The sequence below is a fragment of the Diachasma alloeum genome, unplaced genomic scaffold, assembly GCF_001412515.2.
Source record: "Diachasma alloeum isolate Michigan unplaced genomic scaffold, Dall2.0 Dall_scaffold_00285, whole genome shotgun sequence".
NCBI classification, from domain to species: domain Eukaryota; kingdom Metazoa; phylum Arthropoda; class Insecta; order Hymenoptera; family Braconidae; genus Diachasma; species Diachasma alloeum.
In genome coordinates, this window is record NW_021680424.1 from 596,261 (window position 1) to 620,730 (window position 24,470).

Here is a 24,470-nt window from a genome sequence, read left to right on the forward strand (position 1 = left end):
ATTCAGCTATATGACTGGATGAGTCACTTGGGAAGCCAGAGGAACAACTATCCACGGTATTATCGCACATCATTCACGCGATTTGTGTGGAAAATTGCGTAAGGGGATGGTAAACAGAAGTGACAGGTGGCGGGTGGGGGTAAGAGGAGGCAGAGAAGGCCTGAAACCATACTAATCGGTTTTTTCCCTTTCTGTCAGTTGATTCCAATTGACCTCGGTAACATGATGGATTATGGGAATTAATCGGTAGTCACGGTTGTTTTTATGGTCAGAGACAGCACTTCTACATTAATAAATTCTCGAAACAGATAATTACGTATTTTTAAAACATGAAAAATTAATTTCCTCGATTTTTCATTATTTTTAGAACAACTTTTTGATTTTATTTGATGAATAATTAAGATGAATAATTATGATGCTTTTACTTTTTTATCATTTTTTATTTTTTAAGGATTTTTTTTGAAATTTTATCAAATATATAATAATTATCGTGAATGCATTAAAATTCATTGCAATGGATCTAGGCAAATGTATTTATCCATCATTAGAATTCCACGCTCGGGTACTTCTAGGACAGAAATGTGTTAATTACAACATCCAATAATCCGTCCTTGGAGCACTGAATCGCTCCAGCACGCCTAATTTTACGTTTCAAAGAAGTCATAAAGAATATTACTCAAACCTCAAGGTTTCAATGAACAAGAAGTTGGAGGGCGTTTAGAATAAAGAGGCCCGTGCCCACGCAGTTTGAAGGGATATATCTCGTGGGATATTATTCATATTACTCTCTACTGGTGTAGAAATTCAATTAAGTTAGGCTTTTGTATCTGGCAAAATCAATGGGAATTGGACGACAATGACAACTGCGCCGGCCTGACGGGTGTAATCTCATTTAGGCGGTTAACAGGTATCTCTTCAGTGGGAAGAAGAAGTTGCTAGAAATGTTCAGTTGAAATTTGTGATTTATGCTAGCACGTACTAGCGTAAATTCTAGCGCGAGATATGGATATCATGGGTACTTTTGTTTTTTCGTGATAGAAGTGATTGGAATTCGATTTTTTTTTGCAAATATCTTGAGAACTATTGGGTTCAGGGGAAAATGTTATGGGAACTTTTTGTAGAGAATTTAAAGCACTCCAAAAAGTTCATCTGACATTTTTCAATAAATTCAATAGCTCCGGAGATATTTACAACAGAATTATCAAGTTACTTTCATCAAAACCCAATTAATTGTTGAAAAATCTCATAAATCATTGGGTTTATGAAAAAATATCATAAGACATTTTTTGTACCTCTCAAAATTCTCTACAAAAATGATCTTTTGATATTTTTCTCCAAACCTCTCCCCTCCAAAGATATCCGCAATCAAATCTGGACTCGACAAATTTTTTCTCAAAATTTCCTCTTCTAAAAAACAGAATTAGCGAAGAGTGGAAACAGCAACTTGGCCTATCGAGGTCTGAGTTCCGAAATTGATTTCGACGTGATACCGAGTCCCGAGAGTCTCTTCACCCTGGAAGAACTAATCGGCGAGGGTACCTACGGTGAAGTGTACGCTGCTCGCGATCAAGCAAAAAATACCCGTGTGGCAATTAAAATTCTCGAGAATATCGCTGACAACATCGAGGAGATCGAGGAGGAGTACCTGATCCTTCGGGATTTGAGCCCCCACCCGAATATCCCCCTCTTCTACGGTTTATTCATGAACAGAGGAAGTGTTGGACAGGATGAGGATCAACTGTGGTTCGCTATGGAGGTAAATTCCACCCCCAGAAAATAGTGGAATAGAATAATTTGCCAACAAATCTCTACAGATGAGTGAAAAAGTTACGTAAATATATCACAAAATTCAATCCTATTTTTAGCTCTGCACAGGCGGTGCTGTTACGGATTTGGTCCAAGGGCTGAAGAAGCGAGGAAGCCGTTTGACTGATAATCAAATAGCTTACATAATCCGAGAAACCGTCGAGGCGCTCGTCTATTTGCACACCAATCACTGCATGCACAGGGACGTTAAAGGACACAATATTCTCCTCACTGAGGAGGCCAATATTAAATTGGTGGATTTTGGCGTTTCGTCGCACATGGCTATGACACTTGCTCGAAAAAATACGTCTGTGGGAACTCCCTATTGGATGGCACCAGAGGTCAATCCCATGTTATTATTCTCACTCGAAGGATATTTTCCAATGTTAAAAAACAATTGAAATTTCGGGGAGTTGTAATTTTTGGCGCAGTGCGATTAAATCAGATTTTAGGGGCAATTATATTAAATTTCATTGATATTTCCATAAAATTTAGAATTTTCAGTGACGAATTGCCTTGAAATTTCAGTGGAACTAAAATATGATGAAAATTTTCAAGAATAATATTGGAAAAAATTGGCATTTCAATTTCATTAATTGACTTGACTTCATTCTTTTCATTGACTGACTTGAATTCCCCCCCAAAAAAAAACATATTAAAAATACTTGAATACCTAAAGGCAGTCTCTACCACGAAATTGATTTTCTCCTAATTAAATTTCTTACAAAATGTCATTCTAGTTGACGAGGTCTGGCCAAGGCCGTTGAATAACATGAGTAGACTTGAATCAATACTGATTATCAATTGTCGAATATGAGCGTAAACAAGAAAACTTGACTTCCGCAAAGAAATTAATTTAAAAAAAAGCAAAACACAATTCTAAAAAATTTTTTAAACGTCTTTCACGCAGGGAATATTCCCCCGGCCCTCAAAACCTCTCAATGAAGCTCCTTAATCACTAATTAATTAGCGTAATATGAACGTAAACATTAATTGAATGAATAAATCGAAGAAAACTTGACTTCCGCAAAGAAATTAATTTTTTTTTAAGTAGAAAAAAATTCTAAAATTTTTTTAAAATGTCTTTCACGCAGGGAACGTTCCCCCCGGCCCTCAAAACCTCTGAATGAAGCCATAAACATTAATTAATTCCCGAATGATTAGGTAATAGCATGTGAACAACAACTGGACTCCTCCTACGACTGTCGCTGTGACGTGTGGTCAGTGGGAATAACAACAATTGAATTAGCCGAGGGTGATCCACCCCTTGCCGAGCTCCACCCGATGCGTGCACTATTTCAAATACCCCGAAATCCACCCCCTAAACTCAAAAATCCCGAGCTCCATCTACCAGAAATGTCGGACTTCATTGGCGAGTGCCTCGTCAAAGATCTTGAGCATCGACCCTTTGCGAGTGAGCTTCAAGAGCATCCACTCCTGAAGTCTGTTGATTGTTTTCACGAGCAAGTGAGGGATGAACTACAAAGGGAAATTCAGAGGCAGAGGAACGAGGGTAGGGTGCACAGACAACCGGAAATAACAACCAAGCATGGAAAATTGAAGTGCGATAGGAAGATTGCGGCCAAGAAAATTTATTTCGATGACCTTGCTGCACTTGATGCCCTATCTGAGGACAGTATTGTTGAACAGCTGGAGCACAGATACTCGGAGGGACAAATATATACGTATATAGGTGAATTTTCGGTATTCATTGATGTTTTTTCGGTAATTCTATTGGATTTCTATTGAATTTTTATTATGCTGAGAAGAAAAAATTTGCTCGGCCGAAAAACTATAATAATTGATGGAGTAGAACAGTTACTTAAGAGAAATTGAACAACTTGGTAACAGGAAATTTAATTAATGTCTTTTTAAAAAAATTGAATTTTCGTCATGATAATCAGAATTATCCCTTAAAAAAATCGATCTGTTGGCCGGAAAAAATATAATGTCAGAAAAAATACACTGATGAACACTTTTATCATGAAAACTACTATCTTGATCTGTCCAGGAGACATTCTGGTGGCAGTTAACCCCTTCACCAATCTGGGCCTCTACACCGGAATTGAACAGCGCCGATACAAAGGTCAAGCACGATCAGACAATCCACCCCACATATTCGCAGTGGCTGACGCTGCATATCAAGCACTACTCCATCAACGTCAGAACCAAGCCATCATCATAAGTGGTGAATCTGGTGCTGGTAAAACTGAGAGTGCAAATTTATTACTTAAACAATTGGTTTACTTGAGCAAAGCACCAAACAGAAATCTTGAGGAGCAGATACTGCAGATTAATCCTATAATGGAGGCATTTGGCAATGCCACAACTGGTATCAATGCCAACTCATCGAGATTTGGAAAGTACTTGGATTTAACCATGACCAGGGGTGGTAAAGTCACTGGGGCTAGAATTGCTGTTTATCTTTTGGAGCAGTCGAGGGTTGTTGCACAAGCGGCGTAAGCGTTTTTTTTTACAAGTCAATGAAGTTCCCATGTTCATGAATAATTTAATGAAAATTTACTGAAATTTTAAAATTTATGAAATTCGGAATTCGTGACCTTAATTTAAGACAACACCTGAATTTAAGCCACGGCTAGAATTTGAGCTGTGAACTGAATTTAAGCCGTTATGGCTTGAATAGTTATGAATTAAATTTAGCTCCTGTCCGGAATTTAAATGGCCGGGACCTGAATTTAAAATGGAACCTAAATTTAAGCCACGGCTTGAATTTAAATGACAATGGGAATTTAAGTCATGACTTAAATTTAAGACGACACCTGAATTCAGCTCGCCGGGACCTGAATTTAATATGAAACCTAAATTTATGCTACGACTCAAACTTCAATTGCAACCTGAATTTAAGCCAGGACTTAAATTCAGGTTCCGACCTTATTTTCATTCATAACTTCCTTCTCTCTCCGGCCTGAATTTAAGTCATGGCATAAACCTGAGCGGGAAGTGACCGGAATTTAAGCCATGACCTAAATCTAACCCACAACTGAAATTAAATGGTAATAAATTACCACTGTTTCATTGAAACTTGCAGAGGCGAGCGAAATTTCCACATATTCTATTACATGTACGACGGTCTGGAGGCGGACAACCGTTTGGAAGAGTTCCACCTGGACTATTTACTCCGTAATAATCACAGATATTTAACCGATAACAGCTGTGCGAGCAAAGCTCACATCGATAAATTCTACGAAATAAAGAATGGCTTCAAAGTACTGGGATTTCGGGATGCCGAGGTGGACACTGTCTACGCGGTTCTAGCGGCTATTTTACATCTCGGGGATATTGAGTTTGAAGAAGCTGCTGGGGAAGATAACACGGATAATAAGAGTGTTGTCGTGAATAAGGATCCATTGAATCGAGGCGAGTTTATCTCAATTTACTTTTTATGGGATTTATCACTCGTTAAATATTAGATGTAAATTTTATTTTCGTCTGAGGAAATTTTTAAAAACCTCCAAAACTATCAGATTTATTCAGAAATAGCCAAAACCTTTTTTATAGAGAATTCCATAAACTAGAAAAAGTATCTCTGATCTTTTTGGAAATATCTAATAGTTTTAAAAAATTTTGGACTTTTAGTCACTGAAATTATGTAATTTATTGTGAAATTTCAGTCTCTCATCTTCTGGGAATTGAGAGAACAGATTTATTGGAAGCATTGACATCAAATTCAGTAGTAACGAGAGGTGAAACAATTACACGTAATAACACAGTGGAAGAGTCATGTGCAGCGCGTGATGCAATGGCAAAAGGATTGTACGGTCGTTTGTTCGATTGGATGGTCAATCAGATAAATTGCCTGCTGAGTTTTAATAGATCACCGAAATACGAGCCACTGGCCATCGGTCTTCTGGATATATTTGGTTTTGAAAATTTTCCGAGAAATTCTTTTGAACAATTGTGCATAAATATCGCCAATGAGCAGATACAGTATTACTTCAATCAGCATATATTCACGTGGGAGCAGCAGGAGTACATGGCAGAGGGAATACCCGTTGATCTCGTTGAATTCTCGGATAATAGACCTGTACTGGATATGTTACTCAGCAAACCAATGGGCTTGTTAGCGCTATTGGATGAGGAGAGCCGATTTCCGAGGGCTAATGATCGATCATTAATTGGTACTGTCAATTGAAGCTCATTAATCGTCTATTATTAGGGGAGAATGAATGAAATATCAATAACCGTTTGATGTTCAAATCTGAATTTAAGTCGCGACTTAAATTCAAGTCCAGATGGAAATTTAGGTTGCGATTTAATTTAGTTGTCGAGGCCTGAATTTAAGTCGCGCGTTGAATAAAAAGCAACACCTGAATTTAAGCCCCGAATTAAATGTAAGGTACGGCCTGAATTTTAACCGCAATTTAAATGTCCGGCGAGACCTGAATTTAAGCCACAATTAAAAACTTGATTTTAAGTCGTTACCTTAATTTAAATTGTGGCTTAAATTCAGGTCACGGCCTAAAATTAGATCTACCTCAACAATTCCAAAAATTATGCATCAAAATAATTCATTCCCGTTAATTAGTACTTCCAAAATTACAGAAAAATTCCACAGCAACATAAAATCGAAATTTTACGTTCGCCCCAAGTCGGATGCCGCCTGTTTTGCAATCCATCACTTTGCTGGTCGTGTTGTGTACCAGGCAGACGGTTTTCTGGAGAAAAATCGCAACTTTTTACCCCCCGAAGTGATTCAACTAGTCCGACAATCGCAATCTGATATGGTTAGATTTTTATTCCAATGCCCAATCACCAAGACCGGTAATTTGTATTCAGCGCTACGTGATACGGGTTCACGTAATTCAACGCATTCCAATCATGATACAAAGGCACGTACTTGGCTTTTTCAAAGTCAAAACACTGTAATTCGTCTCGGCGAACACAAAGCGATTAATAACCGATAAATTTCAAATGCGACGGTTCTTTTTTTCAATAGGAGAAATATTCGAGCCGAGGATTGGCGTCACAGTCGAGGGCCCAACAGACTGTCGCGACTTATTTCAGGTACTCGCTGATGGATCTACTACAGAAGATGGTCACGGGTTGCCCTCAGTTCGTCAGGTGCATCAAACCAAATGAAACAACGAGTCCTAGGTATTTCGATAAGGAGAAGGTTGTTAAGCAGTTGAGGTACACTGGAGTCCTGGAGACTATTAGGATCAGGCAGAATGGTTTCTCACATCGGATTCCCTTCAATGACTTTTTGAAGAGGTTCACTATTTTTTTTTTAATGACTTGAGAGACAGTTGGGTTGAAACGGATGACTACTTGAAAGAATAATTATAAACGAATGATTTTACCAGCTTGAGTCAGAAATAAATATAGCTGTGAATTTTATAAAGTTTGGGCGCGACTTAAATTTAGGATGTGACACAAAATTTAGATCGGAAGTCAATTCAACGAGAAATCAACGATTGTTGGAGGTCCAGACCTAAATTTAAGCACTGGCCTAAATTCAGGTCTTGGCTTAAATTCAGGTCGCCACTCCAATTTTCAACGCAACAGTCTTTCATCTTATCTCTAGCCAATTAAATTCGCCAGAAAAATAATTCTAACCTACTCCTCCCCTCGATAACTCTATTTAATCCTCAACCCCTTTCAGATACTGTTTCCTAGCCTTCGGCTACGACGAGAAAGTGGTAGCCAACAGTGACAACTGTCGTCTCCTCCTGATCCGCCTGAAAATGGACGGTTGGGCCCTCGGAAAGACCAAAGTCTTTCTGAAATACTATCACGTAGAGTTCCTCTCAAAAATGTACGAAGAGCAAATAAGAAAAATTGTCATGGTTCAGGCCTCGGTGAGGCGTTGGTTGGCAAAAATATATTACAAAAAACAGAAGTGGCAGTTGGCTTGCTCGGTGGTAACCCTCCAACGGCATATTCGCGGCTGGCTGTCGAGGAAGAGGATTAATCCTAAAGTATTGCATCGAAGCCTGTCGACGCTACCGTCTCCCTTGGAAGACATCCAAGGTCTCCAAACCCCTTTTCCTCTCTACTCTCCTCTCCTCTCACAATTTATCACTCTCATTATTTCATTACAGCGGAAGAAAAGCTGAACGAAATTCTCCGTAGCAGAAAAATGTCCCAGGATGCTCTAGCTGACCAAATAGCAAAACTCTCGGCGAGTGTCGATAAAGGCGATATCAATGAGGATGACGCAGCTGTAATCATCCAAAGCTGTGAGTGCTCATTTCAGAATTATGAAGCGTTAAAAATACGATTCATGATTGCTAAGCAAACAAATCGGTGCGATTCAATCCCCTCAGTCTTCCGTGGCTACACCATCAGAAAGCGTTTCGGCTACCAATTGGAGGAACGCTTCAAGGAAATCCTGAATAAATACAATTGCAAACAGGAGGCACGAGAGGCGCTGATTCGAGAGGGAGTGAGGAATGAGGACGCAATATTTATCGTCCACAGATGGTACAAGAGGGAGGTCCGAGTGAAAAAACCGAGTAATGAACCCCACCCGAAGCTTCGACAGGCCGATCTCATTCAATTTTCACAAGATGTGAGAAGCTATCTCAGTAGCCAATTTGAGTAATTAATTCGAGCATTAGTTTTTCATGGATACAGCTCATTTGAAGAGAGATAGTGAAATGTTCGTGATAACCTTTTTTATGGAGGAGCCCTAGTGGAAAATCCTAAAATTATAGCGTTACATACCTGACCAGTGTCTGATCAAGACCTGACTAAAAATTTCCACTCGGGTATGATTCAATTTGAGAATGAAATTCGTAAGTGTCCTGGTAGCTCAAATGGTAAGAGCACGCGACGCGACATTGGACGGTCCCGTGTTCGATTCCCGGCTACGAAGTTACTAATTTTATCTCACAAAATTAAAATTTAATTAATGCCTAATGAAGGTAGGTGGCGAAACCCTAGTGGAAAATTCAAAAATTATAGCGTTATATACCTGATCAGTGTCTGATCAAGACCTGACTAAAAATTTCCACTCGGGTATGATTCAATTTGAGAATGAAATTCGTAAATGTCCTGGTAGCTCAAATGGTAAGAGCACGCGACGCGACATTGGACGGTCCCGTGTTCGATTCCCGGCTACGAAGTTACTAATTTTATCTCACAAAATTATAATTTAATTAATGCCTAATGAAGGCAGGTGGCGAAACCCTAGTGGAAAATTCAAAAATTATAGCGTTATATACCTGACCAGTGTCTGATCAAGACCTGACTAAAAATTTCCACTCGGGTATGATTCAATTTGAGAATGAAATTCGTAAGTGTCCTGGTAGCTCAAATGGTAAGAGCACGCGACGCGACATTGGACGGTCCCGTGTTCGATTCCCGGCTAGGAAGTTACTAATTTTATCTCACAAAATTAAAATTTAATTAATGCCTAATGAAGGCAGGCGGCAAAACCCTAGTGGAAAATCCAAAAATTATAGCGTTATATACCTGATCAGTGTCTGATCAAGACCTGACTAAAAATTTCCACTCGGGAGTTTAACTCCTACAAAAAAGGTGTCAATGGTAATTCCGCTATCTCCTTTCGATTAAAAGATACTCATCGCAAACTGAATGAGTAATCAAATTGATGTCTTCAATTACGACATCATCACTCAATTACAGTGATAAGGGTTGATTTGATTCGTTCAAGGTACACATGAAAAATCAGGAGGTACACAAATATCTCAGGAGGAATAAGCCGGGTATCAGATTGAACGAGATTGATGCACCCCCCGAGGATTACCAACGACCCGAGGGATTCAAAATGGTTCAGGCTGTCATGAATTATCGAAGTGGCAATCAAATGGAGGTTGATGAGACGGTGAAGTATTACAGAGACTTAAAGGAAGAAATGAGTAGGTAAATATTTCCATCAACCACAGCCTCCCCTTCCTATCGCCAATCACCGAGTTATCCCTTTGTGCGACATTTTAATGCATTAATTCATTCCAACATTTGACATTCTCATCGTAAGTGGTTCGGAATTCGAAGAAGACGAAGTTGGCTGGGACTTGCCGCTGATACAGCTGGAAAATGACCTTCATCCGTCAACGAGGTTTATCAATTTATTCTGAAATTGATTGCACTGAGAGGAAAAACTAGAAATTTTAACCTTTCGATGACGAAAGTAACTAAAAACTTATACAATTTAATTTTAAATTCAGTCTAATGTAATCGTGGAATTTGGCAATGAATGAACTTGAAATTTCAGTGGAACTATAACACGATAAAAATTTTAAAGAAATGTACCAGAAATTTTACAAGTGCATTTTTTTCTCTCAGTGATTTTTAATGTCATTTAGATGTTCAGTTGGACTGAATTTTTTGGGTTATTTTTAGTCGCAACGATCAGGGCCATGTTCTAGAGGTGAGCTCAGAGAGGCAGGACAGGCTCATTGCCCAAGGCGACTACGTTTTAGCACCGGAACATCAACTATCCGATATTTGGCACAAAGCCTTGAGACAGCCAGACTCAAAACCCGGAAGAGAACAATCGGAAAAGGCACGAAGGTATGATCAAAGCGACACTTTTCACGCAATTTAGGTGGATAATCGTTGCGTTGAGGTTCTCCCTGACTTTTGTGAATTTAAACTCCTTCAATTACTATTTCAGTTTAATAATAGATCAACTTTCTGGTCCCATTAGTGATTGAACGAGTAATCAAAACTGATGTCATCATCATTCCTCGATAATGAGATGATAAAAAATCAATTTCACTTCGTTATTGACTTGAAAAGTGATGAGAATAAAATTATTTCCCGCTGACTATTGATATGCTGATAAAATATGATTAATGAAATTCCATTCTCGTGACAGAAATTTGAATGAATCGGCAAAAAAGTCAACGTACATTCATGAACTATCTATTCGATGAATAGTAAATGAAGAAAAAAAGAAGACAAGTTAAAAATACGAAGATGTATAACGTCTAATGTTTTTTTCTTTATTGCAGAGGAATCATGGCGAACTTTCAGGTAAAAAAACGATCAACATCTCTTAGAATGAAAATTAAATTGAGTAAAAAAATGATGAAATGCCAATTTTGTTTTTTTGAAAAATTGTTTCAGTACAACGATTAATGGAGTGTTCCCCCCTGGCATGCAGAACATCCAAGAGTATCGATCAAACCCCCATGACTCTCCGTATTTCCACTCTACAGTTGATGTACGGATCCCACCAGAGCCTGGAAACATCAGTCTAACTAACAAGAATTTAATCAAAACTAGTCTGAGCATGTATACACTTTTATTTAGTTTCGTAATAGTTAATAGTGTTACTAAAGACACGATTCTCATTGTTTCAACACCATCTATGTATGTCTTTGAAAAAAAAAAACATTAAAAAGGAAGTTTATTTGAAACAGCAAAAAAAAAGTCGAGCGAGATTGTTGCATTCCTCTGAGTTGTCTCGAATAGTTCGAGTCACTCGTTTAATTCTTGTTCAATGTATGTGGTTTGGGGGGAAAAAATTGCATGCAATTTCGGTTGAATGCTTCAAGCGGTTCTTTCGATAATGTGGATACCGCTGTCTGTGTGCACGGGGGAGGAGAGCTCTCCAACTTTGAGAGCAAATGCCGCTTGCTCAAAGGGTTTTTGCATAGCACCTCTGCCAAATGGCCCAAGATCACCTCCACGTTTTGCGGAACTGCAGTCGCTGTATTTTGATGCTATTTCGGTGAATGTTGTTTTTCCAGATGTTATTTGTTCACGGTATGCTGGAAGATCAATAGATTTTTTTGGTTTAATACCAGATGTTGGGGGAAAGTGAACAAGATTTGATGAAGTTCAATTCTAGTTCAGAAGCTGTTTTAGCTCATGGGGAGTTGGAAGTGTGACTTGTTTAAGTTGAGGCTCAACGTCCGATGATTTGCTGTGGTCTGTTGATGTTTGTTGGAGATGGAAAGGGGTTCACTAGGTTTTTGTCGTTTTATTGCTGTCGAGTCAATATCAGTCAGATATCAGTGTAGCTTGATGCTATTTCGGTGAATGTCGTTTTGCCAGATGTTATTCGTCCACGATATGCCGGAAGATCAATAGATTTTTTTCGTTTTAATCCAGGAAATTGGGGGGAAAGGGAAGTATTGCTGAAGTCGAGGCAGGAAGGTCCAGGAAACTCTCAAACATCGAATTGGCCAATTTAATTGGGTGGAAAAATTTGGAAAAGCTGATGGGAAGTTGAGGATGTGATTTTTGTTTAAGTTGAGGCTCAATGCTCGATTTGTCGGTGGCTGTCGCCGCTTATTGGAGATGGAAAGTGGTTCACTAGGTTTATATTATTTTATTCAACAATCGATTTGTTGTCGTCTGTTGCCGTTTACGCTTGTCTGTTGTCACTAGGTTTTTTACTGTTTTATTACTGTCGGGAGAGTCAATGATTGCAAGTGTTGGTACGGGGATTAGTCATTTATGATAATGATGAAGTGATCAGATAATTGTTGATAGTTACGATCTCAAAATTTTCGAAAGAACTTTTTTTGCAGCCCTTACTCTCCCCCAAAAAAAAGCCTCTGTAAAAATTTCTATCGTATACTCCGTGATATTTCCCCACAAACTCAAAGTATAATTGACTTGTCCTGTTTTACCCCTTGTGAATTTTTAAACCTCATCCCTTCAAAGACATTTCCAAGATAATGAAATCCAAAATTCATTCTAGAGCAATATCTCGTGTTGACAACTGCATGATTGTTTGACCCCACAAGACCTTTGAATAAACGACCTCCAACTCACATTTGATAAGATCAAGGGCCTCTTCCTTCGATCTCGTGATGTTCTGTTCCCTCCAGGAGGAGGGACGTCTCGATCCAGCATGTTTAACTAGAATATGAGAACACTGAACCTCCTCAGGCCCATCACCATTGTCGCACGGCTGTGCTGGCTTGCTGGGTACGTCCCACTGACTCTCCTTGGTATAAATATTCAAATAATAGTGTTGCCCTATAAAATTGTATGAATGAAACATCGATAACTCCACCCCTGCGAATCGCCCTGAGCTCTCACTTCCAATAATCAATTAATTCCACAAAATGCGGAGGAAAATGTATTTTGACAATTGTATACCTGTGGACCTGCTGAGCCGTTTCTCCCAACCCTTGGGCAATTCCTCATTAGCCATAATGCTGCCAAATAGCCCCCAAGAATGACCTTCCTACTCCGACCAACGAATTTATTTATTCAGACGAAGCTAAAGATTTCAATTGCCATGTAACAACACAATTTTCCGATATTTGTCACTCCTGCTATTTCCACACTACGGAAGAGCTGTGCCGCTGTGCGCACCTCAGCACGCGCACCAAAGCACTCAAAAAAAAAATCAGCTCCACTATCGGAAACGCAATATTTGAATGAATGACTGGACGTCAAAGAATTATTCTTCGAGTTTGATTTTCCCAATTTGTTATTTCCCTGCGACGAGAATAAATGGAGAAATAAATTGTGAGAGGAGAGGAATGGAGGGTTGCGAATCGATTGTCGGCATGGAGAGACTGACGCTCACTTCAGACAGTAGGAGACGAGTTTTCGTGATTATCTGAACATCGACGGTTAGATAATTCCGAAAAAATCGAGAAATTTAAAGGATTTATCTAGAAATTTTTGCCCCTCATAACGAAAAACTGCTTCAGAATTTTTGCCAGACGGATATTTTCCTGAGGAAATTCATTAATTAGCCTACTACCGAGTTTTCATAATTATTATCTCAACTTTGACGGTTAGATAATCCGGAAAAAACGAGGAAGCCGTAGGAATTATCTGTACCTCATGATAAAGACCATATTTTTGAATTTTTCTCCAACGGTTTTGAAGAGAAGATTCATTCGCTCGCTTGCTTTATGTTCCTACCAAATTATTGTTGATAGAATAGAATGGATTAATAAATGAGTTTCAATCACTCACCGGCGTTGGATGAAAACAACAGCTTTCGTTTTCACCTCTCGAACTGCCGCCAATTGTTGTCAACGAGTTTTTATCCTCTTGAATGCACTTACACTCACAAAAAATGAATTTTACGACTCTAAATTGACTAGAAAAAATGGAAAAAATACTTTTTTTTTTCAAAGAATTGAACACTTTAATGAAGCTGAAACTATCAGAATATTCGTCAGCGGAAAATTCAATTTACGCGATATTCAAGTGTAGGAGAGTCAAATAATCATATATACAAATGTTTTTCAAGTGCCAATGAGTTTGTATATTACTTAAAAACATTTGTACACTCCTATATTCGTCTATGACACATCTTATGCTGTCGAATCTTTCGCTAGTTCAGCTTCATAACACTTTATAAAAAAACTGGACACGATGCATATCAAAGAGGCACAAATTTCAACACTACATTTTAAAAAACAACAAATAAACACACTTCACAAAATATTCACTGACTCGATGAGAATCCCTCTCACATTATAAAATCACTGCACAACTCCCCAACTGAGTCCTTCGTTCTAATTTCCTCAAAAAAAAATTACAATGAGTCTGATTTCAACCCTTTGTTCTCCTTTCAATAACTATCCTCTATATTTTTAGTGCTTTAGACCCTTTATCGCGATGAAAAAATCAGAATTAGGCCGATGTAACTCGCCAATTCCACAGAAATATCGACAACATTTCGCGGAATCACCTCACGATGTTTCAATCGTGCTCTTTGTTCTAATTTCCTCAAGAAAAAAATTACAATGCGTCTGATTTCAACCCCTTGTTCTCATTTTAATAACTATGCTCTATATTTTTAGTGCTTTAGACCCTTTATCGCAATGAAAAAATCAGAATTAGGCCGATGTAACTCGCCAATTCCACGGAAATATCGACAACATTTCGCGGAAGCACCTCACGATGTTTCAACCGTGTTCTTTGTTCTATTTTCCACAAGAAAAAAATTCTTCCACTCGAAGAAATGCTATCAGCCGGTATTTTTGACCCTTCGAGTCCATTATCGCAATTAAAAAATCGTAATGAGTTAAATGTAGCTCACCAACTGCATAAAAATGGTCCTCACATCTCGAAATCCCGACTGAGCCCTTTGTTCTCAGTTCAATGTCACGTGACTGGTTGTTGACACTCAGCCGCCGTCCTCCAATGTTTTGACTCCGTCAGGCCTTCTATCACAATGAAAAACTCAAAAATAGTCCACTGAAGCTGACGAACTCACCGAAAATCCCCCCAGCACTCCCCAAAATCACTCCCAATGTTTCGATCAAGTCTTTTGTTTCAATTTTCGCAAAAAAAATTATTTTCCGTCCCAACAAAGGACGCCGAACAGTATTTTCACTCCCTCGAGCCCCTTCTCAATCAACAAAACAATCACAATTAGTCCAATGCACCTCTTGAACTCAAAAATCTCCTTCAAGCCACGAATTTTCCGGTCCAAGCGAGTCCTTTGTTCCATTCCAAACGCAAACTGTTGCCAGACAAAGGAAAGCCACCGGCCGGCGGCCTTGACCATCCAAATGCATTTTCTCGCCTCCGAAATCACTTGTTTTCGACCGATTAAGTCCGCGATGCCTCCACCGAGTCCTCCAGTCTGTTCTCAGAGACGTTAGAACTCGCCGCCGGTCTCGCTCGTCCACCGGATCGACGATTCTCACTCATTTTCATGTTTTTTATCCGCAGCAACACACCGCGTCGAGGCACCGCATCGAGACACTGGCGAGAATTCAAGATGGCGCAGGCTTGGGGGAGCCGCGCATGCGCACGAGAGAAGTGACTCGTGCCTGCGCAGTGGCACAACTGTTCTGCTCTCTAGTTCGTTCGCTGCTATCACAAGTGCTATTATCTGATTTGCACCAGTTGCTGAATTACTTGTGCATGAAAGTGCAGGCGGAAACGCTGCACACCTGATTAGATGTTCGATATTTCGATAAGAGATGGATAAACGGATTTTTTGATCCGCCTGGGGAGCTGAAGGTAGGACTCTTGTTTACGTTGGGGCTCAATGCTCGATTTGTTGTTGTCTGTTGACATTTGTTGGTGGTGGGAAGTCATTCATGAGATTTTTGTTTTTTTTATTATTTCATTACTGTTGAGGTGGTCAATGATTGCATGTGGTGGCATGAGAATTAGTCATCTGTGATGATGATGGTGAGGTGGTGATGACAATTGGTCGAGTGTTATCTGTTGGGGTTAAGTGTGAGGATCAGATCATGTTGATAGTTGTGATCTCAGAATTTTTGAAAGCACCTTTTTTGTAGGTCTTACTCTCCTCTGTAAAAAACGTCTGTAAAAATTTCTAAAGTATAATCCGCGCTATTTCCCACGAACTCGGAGGGGAATTGACTTGTCCTGGTTACCCCTTGCGAATTTTTAAACCTCATCCCTTCGAAGACATTCGCAAGATAATGAACTCCAAAATTCATTCTGGAGGAATATCTCGCGTTGACAACTGAGTGATCCTTTGACCCCACAAGACCTTTGAATAAACGACCTCCAACTCGCATTTTGTAAGATCAAGGGCCTCTTCCTTCGATCTCGTGATGTTCGGTTCCCTCCAGGGGGAGGGACGTCTCGATCCAGCATGTTTAACTAGAATATGAGAACACTGAACCTCCTCAGGCCCATCACCATTGTCGCACGGCTGTGCTGGCTTGCTGGGTACGTCCCACTGACTCTCCTTGGTATAAATATTCAAACAATAGTGTTGCCCTAAAAAATTGTATGAATGAAACATCGGTAACTCCACCCCTGCGAATCGCCCTGAGCTCTCACTTCCAATACTCAATTAATCCCACAAAACGCGGAGGAAAATGTATTTTGACAATTGTATACCTGTGGACCTGCTGAGCCGTTTCTCCCAACCCTTGGGCAGTTCCTCATTAGCCATAATGCTGCCAAAAAGCCCCAAGAATGCCCTTCCTATTCCGCCCAGCGAATTCATTTATTCAGAGAAAGCAAACGATTTCAATTGCCATGTAATAACGAATTCACCAAGTTTTTCTATTGAATTTCTTCAGACGTAGAATTTCCCGAAATTCTCGTTAAAATTCAGTAATTATGACTGTAGCAGAGATGTCAGACAAATAATGAATGTTTTTTTGGGCTCAAATGAAAGAGCGGGTCGAGAAATGGCGTGCTAGGGCCTCTAAAGATGGTCTTGAGCCAGGGGAGACTCCTCCACCCCAATGTTCTATAGACACTCCTAGACCCCATTGCCCTACTAGACAATGTTGTCACAACTCTGCTTTTCAATTGAAAACAGACATCATCTTTAGAGAGATTTGTCATCTTTAAAGACTTCTGCACGCCGTTTCTCGACCCGCTCTTTCATTTGAGCCAAAAAACATTCATATCTTGTCTGACAGCTCTGCTACAAACTCTGGTAATCAACTCTGGTTTTCAGTTGAAATTGGAATTGTTAATTTGCACAATAATAGGAGTGCATTGACGATTTTTTCTTAACTCGCAAAAATCTTCAAACAATTTGCTACTGATTGGTGATAACATTTTTTGGAAATAATGAAATAGGGGGGATAACGCCTTTTTTTTCAGGGGTGATTTTTCAAAAATTTATTTAAAAAAAAAGTACTAACTAGCAGATGTTTTTTATTAGCTCGCAATTATCTTCAAAACTACTTCAATGAGGAAAAAAATAAAAATTTGGAATATCTATACATGGGGGGCTAATTGATCGGATCTGAGTATCACGGACTTGGCACCAACCCCAGGAATGATCTCCCCCTCCAAACACGGAATTTACCCGTTGCAATTCCCTATTGTCTGTTGTAGAACAGAAATGAATCGCCTGACAGCCATTCCCTAGAGCCAATTCTCCTTACTAAACCCAACCGCAGACCTATTTCCACCGACCTAATGTTGGACAAACCGATGAAGATGAGTGGAATCATCCCCGAGATGGAGCAGATAATAAGCCAACTCGAGCGTGGCACAGTGGTCACCAAGTTCTTCCAGCGAAAGAAGCCCGAGAAGAAGACGCTCATGATCCGGCGTGAGACGCGGCAGGTGGTGTGGGCGAAGAGTCCGACCTACCGGCCCTTCGACGGTTCCATCGAGATCCGCGAGATCAAGGAGATCGTGGTGGGGAAGAGCTCGAAAGAATTCGAGAAGTGGCCGGAGGACTCGAAGAAGATCGAGAACCTGCGGTGCTTCGTCATCTACTACGGCTCTGAATTCCGCCTGAAAACCCTGTCGGCCTCGGCCTTCAGTGAGAAAGAGTGCGAGCTCTGGGTGAAGGGCCTCCGCTACCTGGTGAAGGACACGATAAACGCGCCGTACCCGCTGCAGGTGGAGCGCTGGCTGCGCAAGGAGTTCTACTTCATGGAGAACAGCCGAGAGATGGTGTCCCTCAAGGACATAAAGAGCTTCATGCCCCGAGCCTCCTGCAAGATCTCCACGAACAAGCTTCGTGAAATTTTCCAGCAAGTGGACACTCGCGATCGAACAGAGCTGGGCTTCGACGACTTCGTCACCCTGTACCACAAGCTGATGATCGACCTGAACACCTTCGCCGACTGGGACCTGCTGCGCCTGAAATACTCGAAAACGGGGAAGACGGTGACCCTCTCGGAGTTCCAGAGCTTCCTGACGAACGAGCAAGCCGACCCGCTGGGCTCGAGCCCCTCGCAGGTCTCGAAATTCATGAGGGATTACCTCCAGGACCCCCAGAGGGACGTGCAGGACCCCTACTTCACCTGCCACGAGTTCATAGACTTCCTGTACTCGAAGCAAAACGACATCTGGAACGACAAGTACAACAGACCGACCCAGGACATGAGACGCCCCCTGTCCCACTACTGGATAGCCTCCTCCCACAACACCTACCTCATGGGGGACCAGATCAGCAGCGAGAGCAGCTGTCAGGCCTACGTGAGAGCCCTGAGGGCGGGCTGCCGCTGCATCGAGCTCGACTGCTGGGACGGCCCCGACGGAATGCCCTTCATCTTCCACGGTCACACCTTAACGACGAAAATCAAATTCTTCGACGTCATCAAGACCATCAAAGAGCACGCTTTCGCCACCTCGGAGTACCCTGTCATAATATCAATTGAGGACAACTGCACGCTTCCCCAGCAGAGGAAAATGGCTGCTACGATGCAAGAGGTCTTCGGTGAGAGTCTGCTAACCCAGCCCATCGACAAAAACGAGAGCTCGCTGCCTTCGCCGTTCGCCCTCCGTGGGAAAATCATACTGAAGCACAAGAAACTCCCCGAGGGGGTCGACGAGTCCACCTTCATAGCGAGGAATAACGAGCACCTTCCCCACGAGATGGACCTCAGGAACACTGTGAAGAACGGCATTCTCTACCTGGAGGACATAGCGGAGAGGGAGTGGTACCCCCACTTCTTCATCCTGACGAAGCAGCACCTTTACTACACAGACACCTTCTCCCAGAGTCAGGAAGTCGAGGACGTCGAGGAGGACGACAACGACGCCGAGGAGCGAGAGGCCGAAGTGGCTCAGTCCTCGTCCTTCAACCTATCCGACTCCAGGAGCTTCTCCAACATAACGAGAACGAGAAAGCTGAATGGCCACGCAGTGCCCAACGACGAGCTGCATTACGGGGAGAAGTGGTTTCACGGAAAGCTCGCGAGTGGCAGGGGCGAGGCCGAGGAGCTCCTGCGGAGGTACTCCCACCTGGGGGACGGAACGTTTCTCGTGAGGCAGTGTGTGACCTTCGTGGGGGACTACTGCCTCTCCTTCTGGCGGAAGGGCAAGGTCAACCACTGCAGGATCAAGCTGAAGCAGAGCATGGGGCAGACGCAGTACTACCTGATTGACAGCATCTGCTTCGACAGTCTGTACTCGTTGATAACGCACTATCGAAATCATCCGCTGAGGAGTCAGGAGTTCCTGATAACCCTCAGGGAGCCGGTGCCCCAGCCCTGCAAGCACGAGGAGAAGGAGTGGTGGCACAGCCAGTGCACCAGGGGAAGCGCTGAAGATGTCCTCAAGAGGATACCCACCAATGGCGCATTTCTGGTGCGCCCCAGTGAGAAGGAGAATAACAACAGCTACACGACGTATGCGATATCGTTCAGGGCTGAGAACAAGATCAAACACTGCAGGATTAAGTTCGAGGGGCGGCTGTACACTGTGGGGTCCATTCAGTTCGAGAGTCTCGTGGAGCTCGTCAGCTACTACGAGCGTCATCCCCTGTACAAGAAGGTGAGACTCTCCTGTCCCATCAGTCCGGAAATTATGAGCAGTGTGCTGAGCTCTGGGGACTCGGAGGGTTCTCTATCACAAATTCATGATAACGACGTGGACAGCGAGAACGATTACGACATGCCGGGGTACATGGACCCAGCGGCGTTTCTCTCGAAGATAACGGTCAAGGCTATTTACGATTACAAGGCCAGGCGGGAGGACGAGCTGACCCTCGTTAAGCACGCGATTATCACGAATGTTCATCGACAGGATGGCGGCTGGTGGAGGGGGGACTACGGGGGGAAGAAGCAGCACTGGTTCCCGGCGAATTATGTTGAAGAGATCGACTGCATCGAGGGGCTGGAGGGGTCAGAGGGCCAGCATCTGGATCCCACGGAGGCGATGCTGCTGGGGCACCTGCAGAAGGGGGCGCTTGACATCACTGGGGCTGTCGTGGAGATTGCGGTGGCCGACAGGCCGGGGCTGGAGTGGAGCATCAAGATCCAGAACCCCAACATGTGCTCGGTGTTCGAGGCATGCACACTCTCCAAGGACATCGCCCTCGAGTGGGTGGCTGCCATCAAGGAGACTGCACAGCACGCCAACGTCAGGGAGAATCAGAATAAGGAGATTGAGAGGGCATTGAGGATAGCCAAGGAGATGTCGAATCTCATCATCTACTGCAGATCTGTGGCTTTCGATATGGAGAGGATCGCTGCGAAGAACTTTGTGTTCCAGGAGATGAGCAGCTTCCCCGAGACGAAGGCTGAGAAACTCATTTGCCAGCAGGAGCACTCGTTTTTCCTGAAGTATCATCAGGTGCAGTTCAGCAGAGTTTATCCCAAGGGGCAGAGGATTGACTCCTCTAATTATAATCCTGTGGCCTTTTGGAATGCTGGGTGTCAGATGGTGGCGCTGAATTATCAGACTGGGGACAAGGCCATGCAGCTCAATCAGGCCAAGTTCAGGGAGAATGGCAATTGCGGGTATGTGCTGAAGCCGGAGTTCATGATGCAGGAGGGGTATTTTACGTATGATAAGAGGACTCTCAGGGGGGTCGACACTATGAGGTTTCAGCTGAAGATTGTGGGCGCCAGGCATCTGCATAAACAGGGCAGGGGCACTGCCAGCCCTTATGTCGAGGTGGAGATCGTTGGCGCTGAGTATGACAGTGGCAACAAACTTACGACGAAAACTATTTCTGATAATGGGTTCAATCCTATGTGGAATGAAATCTGTGAGTTTGATGTTGTTAATCCGAATTTTGCGCTTCTGAGGTTTCTTGTGCAGGATGAGGATGTCTTTGGGGACTGCAATTTTCTGGGGCAAGCTACCTATCCGGTGAGTTATTTTGTGATTGATAGCACTTTTTATTCGTTGAGTTATTTTTAAGGGGATTTTTTTGGAGTTTAATGGTTTGAAAATTTATTTCAGGTACAATGTCTTCGAACTGGCTACAGAAGTGTACCACTGAAGAATCAGTACAGCGAAGACCTAGAACTAGCCACTCTACTAGTGCACATATCAATTACGAAAATTCCTTCCTCGTCAAAGTGATGAAAATTTGAATTTTTTCAATGAGATTTTGAGTCTTCTTTTAACGGCGAAATTGTATATTACTGGTTTTATATTCATTACTGTTAATAGATTATGCGAGAGTGAAGTTTATTAAAGAAAACATGAGTTTATATTCAGATAATTTGCGTAGTTGTTTATTACCAATGATACAGATTGATTTTGTGGGAATTGTTTTACAGTGGAGGTCTTGATATTTTGTTTTTAGTGTAAAATATACAAAAACTTTAAGCCGTTTTAGCACGAATAGCCGCACGTTTACCAGTTACAGCCTGGAAACCAGATTTAATGCTAGCTACTGAACACCTTGATCCACAAGTTTCACATTGGAGGAAAAACAGCCTAGTATCTTTCTGCAGAATTGTGTCGGGGGATCGACAGGTGTGACACGTTACGTATTCTTTGATGTAACGTCTCAATACATTTTCTATTTGTTTCTGCTGAAATCTTCCTTTGATTATTAATTGGCTGTTACCGTCGACTGAGCCACTTGTACCCAATTCAGCGAGTAGAAAGTCTAGGAGATGTTTTGGTTGTCTGTGGAGAGTCTTGCAGATCTAGTGAAGAGAAACAATATAAATTATTTCAAGTTTCTGAATAAATATTTCAAATTCTGAATTAACATTTCATTTCATTCATTTTTTTTATTTAAAAAGAATTTTTCGTTTTAATAGACTTTAAAATAAAGAAATGATGAAATTTCAATCAAAAATATTTAACACTGCAGGAATTAAAATTCGAGTCATTCAGAATTCAGAAAAATCAAATGATATAAATTCTAGTCTAAAGAGTATATTTCATAAGAAATTTTTTGCTCTCAAACTTTACAAAAAATTCTTATGAAGAAATTTTCGATTTTAAAATGAAATTAATTCTAAACTGAAAAAATCATTTTAAGGTCCAATCATTACTTTAATTATGGAATAATTACCTCCGTAAAGTTGGCAAAAGACGTTTTCTTCGTGCCAATACGCACGACCTGGGGTGGACGCATGACAAACTTCTGCTTCTTACCAGCCACCATGTCAGGATTCTTTTCCCTCATTATGTTAAATACTCTCAAAAGCAGTTCATCGTACGTGTAGTCTCTGTCTGATCCGATCCAGAGGCTAGTATCCTCCACTAGAACCAAACAAATTCGATAATTACTACAAGATTCTTCACTGGGACCTCCTCACCTAGGAACACTGATCTTATCTAAACATTGAGGATCACTACTACTTCATTTCCCACCCCATCCAACTCTTACCGTATTCTGCACTTCGCTCGGGGTTAGTGCAGCATGTTAACAAATAATACGCCACGTAAATAGCCTCAAGGCAAACATACATAATTTAGTGATGAGGGGATGCATACCATTCTCCTTGTCTTCGTTCTCTTTTCTCTCCTTCTCTTCGGCCACGAGCTCGTCCAGATCCTTCTTTTTCTTCTTTTTCTTTTTCGATTTCGAGAAGTCCATGTCGAGGTCCATGTCGTCGACTGTTATCTCTTCTGTTCTTGATTCTGCTACGTCCTAAACAATAATTATGATTTTTTAATCAAGATGTTTACGACGGGGATGCAAAATAATATCTCAAAAAATTTTAAGGGATTCGTTTTTTTTTTAATTATGGAATTCAATGGAAATTCCATAATTCCATTTTTTTAAAACGAATAAATTCAAATAAATTTAATAATGTCTTTAAGATTTTAATAGCGTAATCATCGAGTCTGAAATATCTAAAATAATCATGTGGGAAAATAAAACTTGACTAAAACAATGAATCTCCCTTCGAGTAAGTCCCCTAAAAAATCGTCTCACCTTTTATTATCTCGCAAATAATGATATAATTTTAAAAAATACTAAAACATCTCTAACACTCTAAATGTTCTGCTGAAATCCCAATAAAATTCTACACGATGTCAAGACATTCACTTTGTTTGAAAAACTTCTGAGATTTTATGAAAATTCCATGAAAAATAGACGTTTTATATCTAACATGGGCCTCTATGAACTCAAATAAAACAATTCATTGCTTCGTAAGGGAAAGAATCCCCAAAAGATGGTCTTACCTCCTTCTTGTTATCAGGCAGAGCAGTCTCCAGCTCCTCTAGATTGAAGGCCTTCTTTTTCTTCTTCTTCTTCTTCCCAAAGCTCTCCAAGTCCAGAGGATCGTCGTCCTCGAGCTGGGGCTGCTCCGGCTCCTGGTTCTCCTTGTCTCCAGTCCCCTCAGGGGCCTCATTGCCACTGCCCCCGTCAGTCATCGCAGCGTCCAGATCAAAAGTCTTCTTCTTCTTTTTCTTCTTCTTCAGAGTTGGGTCGAACACCTGAAAGCAATCAATCCACCGACCTCCATCATCCTCCGTACCTCCAGTGGGCATAACCCCCAGACGTGGTAGACATGCTCGTGTTCGTGACAATTGAACTCAACTCCCGTCAACGATCCCATCCCTCCCAAGCACACAACCAACAGTCTGGAGTCAATAGGGCCTCGATACACTTACGTTGTCTTCTTCGGACATCTTGATCTCCAAATGACAATTAAAATTTGGTATTAATTGATATCGTATGCGTCAGGACACTTCACTGAGGGCTCGAGTGCCGCAGGGACGTGGGAAAGCACGATGTGAATTGCATCAGACTTTTAACCTCTTCAGGCGAATCCACACGAAACGACAATTCCGGTTTAGTTGAACATTTCACCTGGGATTTGAATATTTTCAGGTTTTTATTTTCATACTTCATTGCGGAAGAAAATAAATAATGTGTTGATATTAAGTATTATAAATTCATTAATTTGTTATTGTAAATATTAATTAATACTCATTAATATTCAAATTGATTCAAATAAAATTTAGGAAAATTTTAAGATTAGACAAACTTGTTTTTTTAATGAATAAATAATGGAGTTATTTACAAGGCAGTCGATTATTTTCCGTGTGAAGTGGAAAAAATTCTTGATTTTTGCCATTGTAAGAAGTGAAATTTTGACTTTAAAATTTACTCACAATGTTAAATTTTTAACTCA

At 41.2% G+C, this 24,470-nt stretch overlaps 5 protein-coding genes across 6 annotated transcripts; 2 read left to right on the forward strand and 3 right to left on the reverse strand.

Annotated features, from left to right (window-relative positions):
* The first annotated feature begins 960 nt into the window (after positions 1-960).
* Positions 961-11,163, forward strand: LOC107038628 (myosin-IIIb). Its single transcript, XM_015257844.2, has 17 exons — positions 961-1,015; positions 1,419-1,756; positions 1,866-2,147; positions 2,971-3,499; positions 3,818-4,265; positions 4,856-5,184; positions 5,439-5,945; positions 6,370-6,656; positions 6,764-7,038; positions 7,430-7,797; positions 7,869-8,006; positions 8,094-8,338; positions 9,446-9,654; positions 9,770-9,850; positions 10,135-10,305; positions 10,749-10,770; positions 10,864-11,163. The coding sequence occupies exons 1-17, from the start codon at positions 1,003-1,005 to the stop codon at positions 10,873-10,875; spliced, it is 4,254 nt and encodes a 1,417-aa protein (XP_015113330.1). The 5' UTR covers positions 961-1,002; the 3' UTR covers positions 10,876-11,163.
* LOC107038629 (putative peptidyl-prolyl cis-trans isomerase dodo) lies at positions 10,837-13,274 on the reverse strand. The gene is made up of 3 exons (XM_015257845.2): positions 12,853-13,274; positions 12,523-12,729; positions 10,837-11,510 (listed from the first exon to the last, which is right to left on the reverse strand). The coding sequence occupies exons 1-3, from the start codon at positions 12,905-12,907 to the stop codon at positions 11,290-11,292; spliced, it is 483 nt and encodes a 160-aa protein (XP_015113331.1). The 5' UTR covers positions 12,908-13,274; the 3' UTR covers positions 10,837-11,289.
* A 2,273-nt stretch (positions 13,275-15,547) lies between these two features.
* On the forward strand, positions 15,548-21,586 carry LOC107038623 (1-phosphatidylinositol 4,5-bisphosphate phosphodiesterase gamma-1). The gene is made up of 3 exons (XM_015257835.1): positions 15,548-15,693; positions 17,509-21,228; positions 21,322-21,586. Exons 2-3 carry the CDS (start codon positions 17,593-17,595, stop codon positions 21,442-21,444), a joined length of 3,759 nt encoding a protein of 1,252 aa, XP_015113321.1. The 5' UTR covers positions 15,548-15,693; positions 17,509-17,592; the 3' UTR covers positions 21,445-21,586.
* On the reverse strand, positions 16,139-16,606 carry LOC114841253 (putative peptidyl-prolyl cis-trans isomerase dodo). Its single transcript, XM_029126150.1, has 2 exons — positions 16,552-16,606; positions 16,139-16,428 (listed from the first exon to the last, which is right to left on the reverse strand). The coding sequence occupies exons 1-2, from the start codon at positions 16,604-16,606 to the stop codon at positions 16,139-16,141; spliced, it is 345 nt and encodes a 114-aa protein (XP_028981983.1).
* LOC107038624 (eukaryotic translation initiation factor 2 subunit 2) lies at positions 21,572-24,091 on the reverse strand. Of its 2 annotated transcripts, XM_015257836.2 has the most exons (6): positions 23,947-24,091; positions 23,515-23,769; positions 22,819-22,975; positions 22,712-22,744; positions 22,394-22,584; positions 21,572-22,019 (listed from the first exon to the last, which is right to left on the reverse strand). In XM_015257836.2, the coding sequence occupies exons 1-6, from the start codon at positions 23,962-23,964 to the stop codon at positions 21,690-21,692; spliced, it is 984 nt and encodes a 327-aa protein (XP_015113322.1). In that variant the 5' UTR covers positions 23,965-24,091; the 3' UTR covers positions 21,572-21,689. The 2 variants fall into 2 exon arrangements, with proteins under 2 accessions (XP_015113322.1, XP_015113323.1); XM_015257837.2 differs by lacking the exon at positions 22,712-22,744.
* Between the last annotated feature and the right edge of the window lie 379 nt (positions 24,092-24,470).

Bases quoted from the DNA above. Each gene is read 5' to 3' on its own strand.
- LOC107038628 (XM_015257844.2), top strand. The intron at 4,266-4,855 runs GTAAGCGTTTTT...TGAAACTTGCAG, and splicing joins AGGGTTGTTGCACAAGCGGC to AGGCGAGCGAAATTTCCACA. The intron at 5,185-5,438 runs GCGAGTTTATCT...GTGAAATTTCAG, and splicing joins TAAGGATCCATTGAATCGAG to TCTCTCATCTTCTGGGAATT.
- LOC107038629 (XM_015257845.2), bottom strand. From the start codon at position 12,907: ATGGCTAATGAGGAATTGCCCAAGGGTTGGGAGAAACGGCTCAGCAGG. The intron at 12,730-12,852 runs GTATACAATTGT...ACAATTTTATAG, and splicing joins ACGGCTCAGCAGGTCCACAG to GGCAACACTATTATTTGAAT. The intron at 11,511-12,522 runs GTGAGTTGGAGG...TTGATCTTCCAG, and splicing joins GGCCCTTGATCTTATCAAAT to CATACCGTGAACAAATAACA.
- LOC114841253 (XM_029126150.1), bottom strand. From the start codon at position 16,606: ATGGCTAATGAGGAACTGCCCAAGGGTTGGGAGAAACGGCTCAGCAGG. The intron at 16,429-16,551 runs GTATACAATTGT...ACAATTTTTTAG, and splicing joins ACGGCTCAGCAGGTCCACAG to GGCAACACTATTGTTTGAAT.
- LOC107038623 (XM_015257835.1), top strand. From the start codon at position 17,593: ATGTTGGACAAACCGATGAAGATGAGTGGAATCATCCCCGAGATGGAG. The intron at 21,229-21,321 runs GTGAGTTATTTT...AATTTATTTCAG, and splicing joins TGGGGCAAGCTACCTATCCG to GTACAATGTCTTCGAACTGG.
- LOC107038624 (XM_015257836.2), bottom strand. The intron at 22,976-23,514 runs GTAAGACCATCT...ATTATTGTTTAG, and splicing joins TGCCTGATAACAAGAAGGAG to GACGTAGCAGAATCAAGAAC. The intron at 22,020-22,393 runs GTAATTATTCCA...TCTCTTCACTAG, and splicing joins CTTTTGCCAACTTTACGGAG to ATCTGCAAGACTCTCCACAG.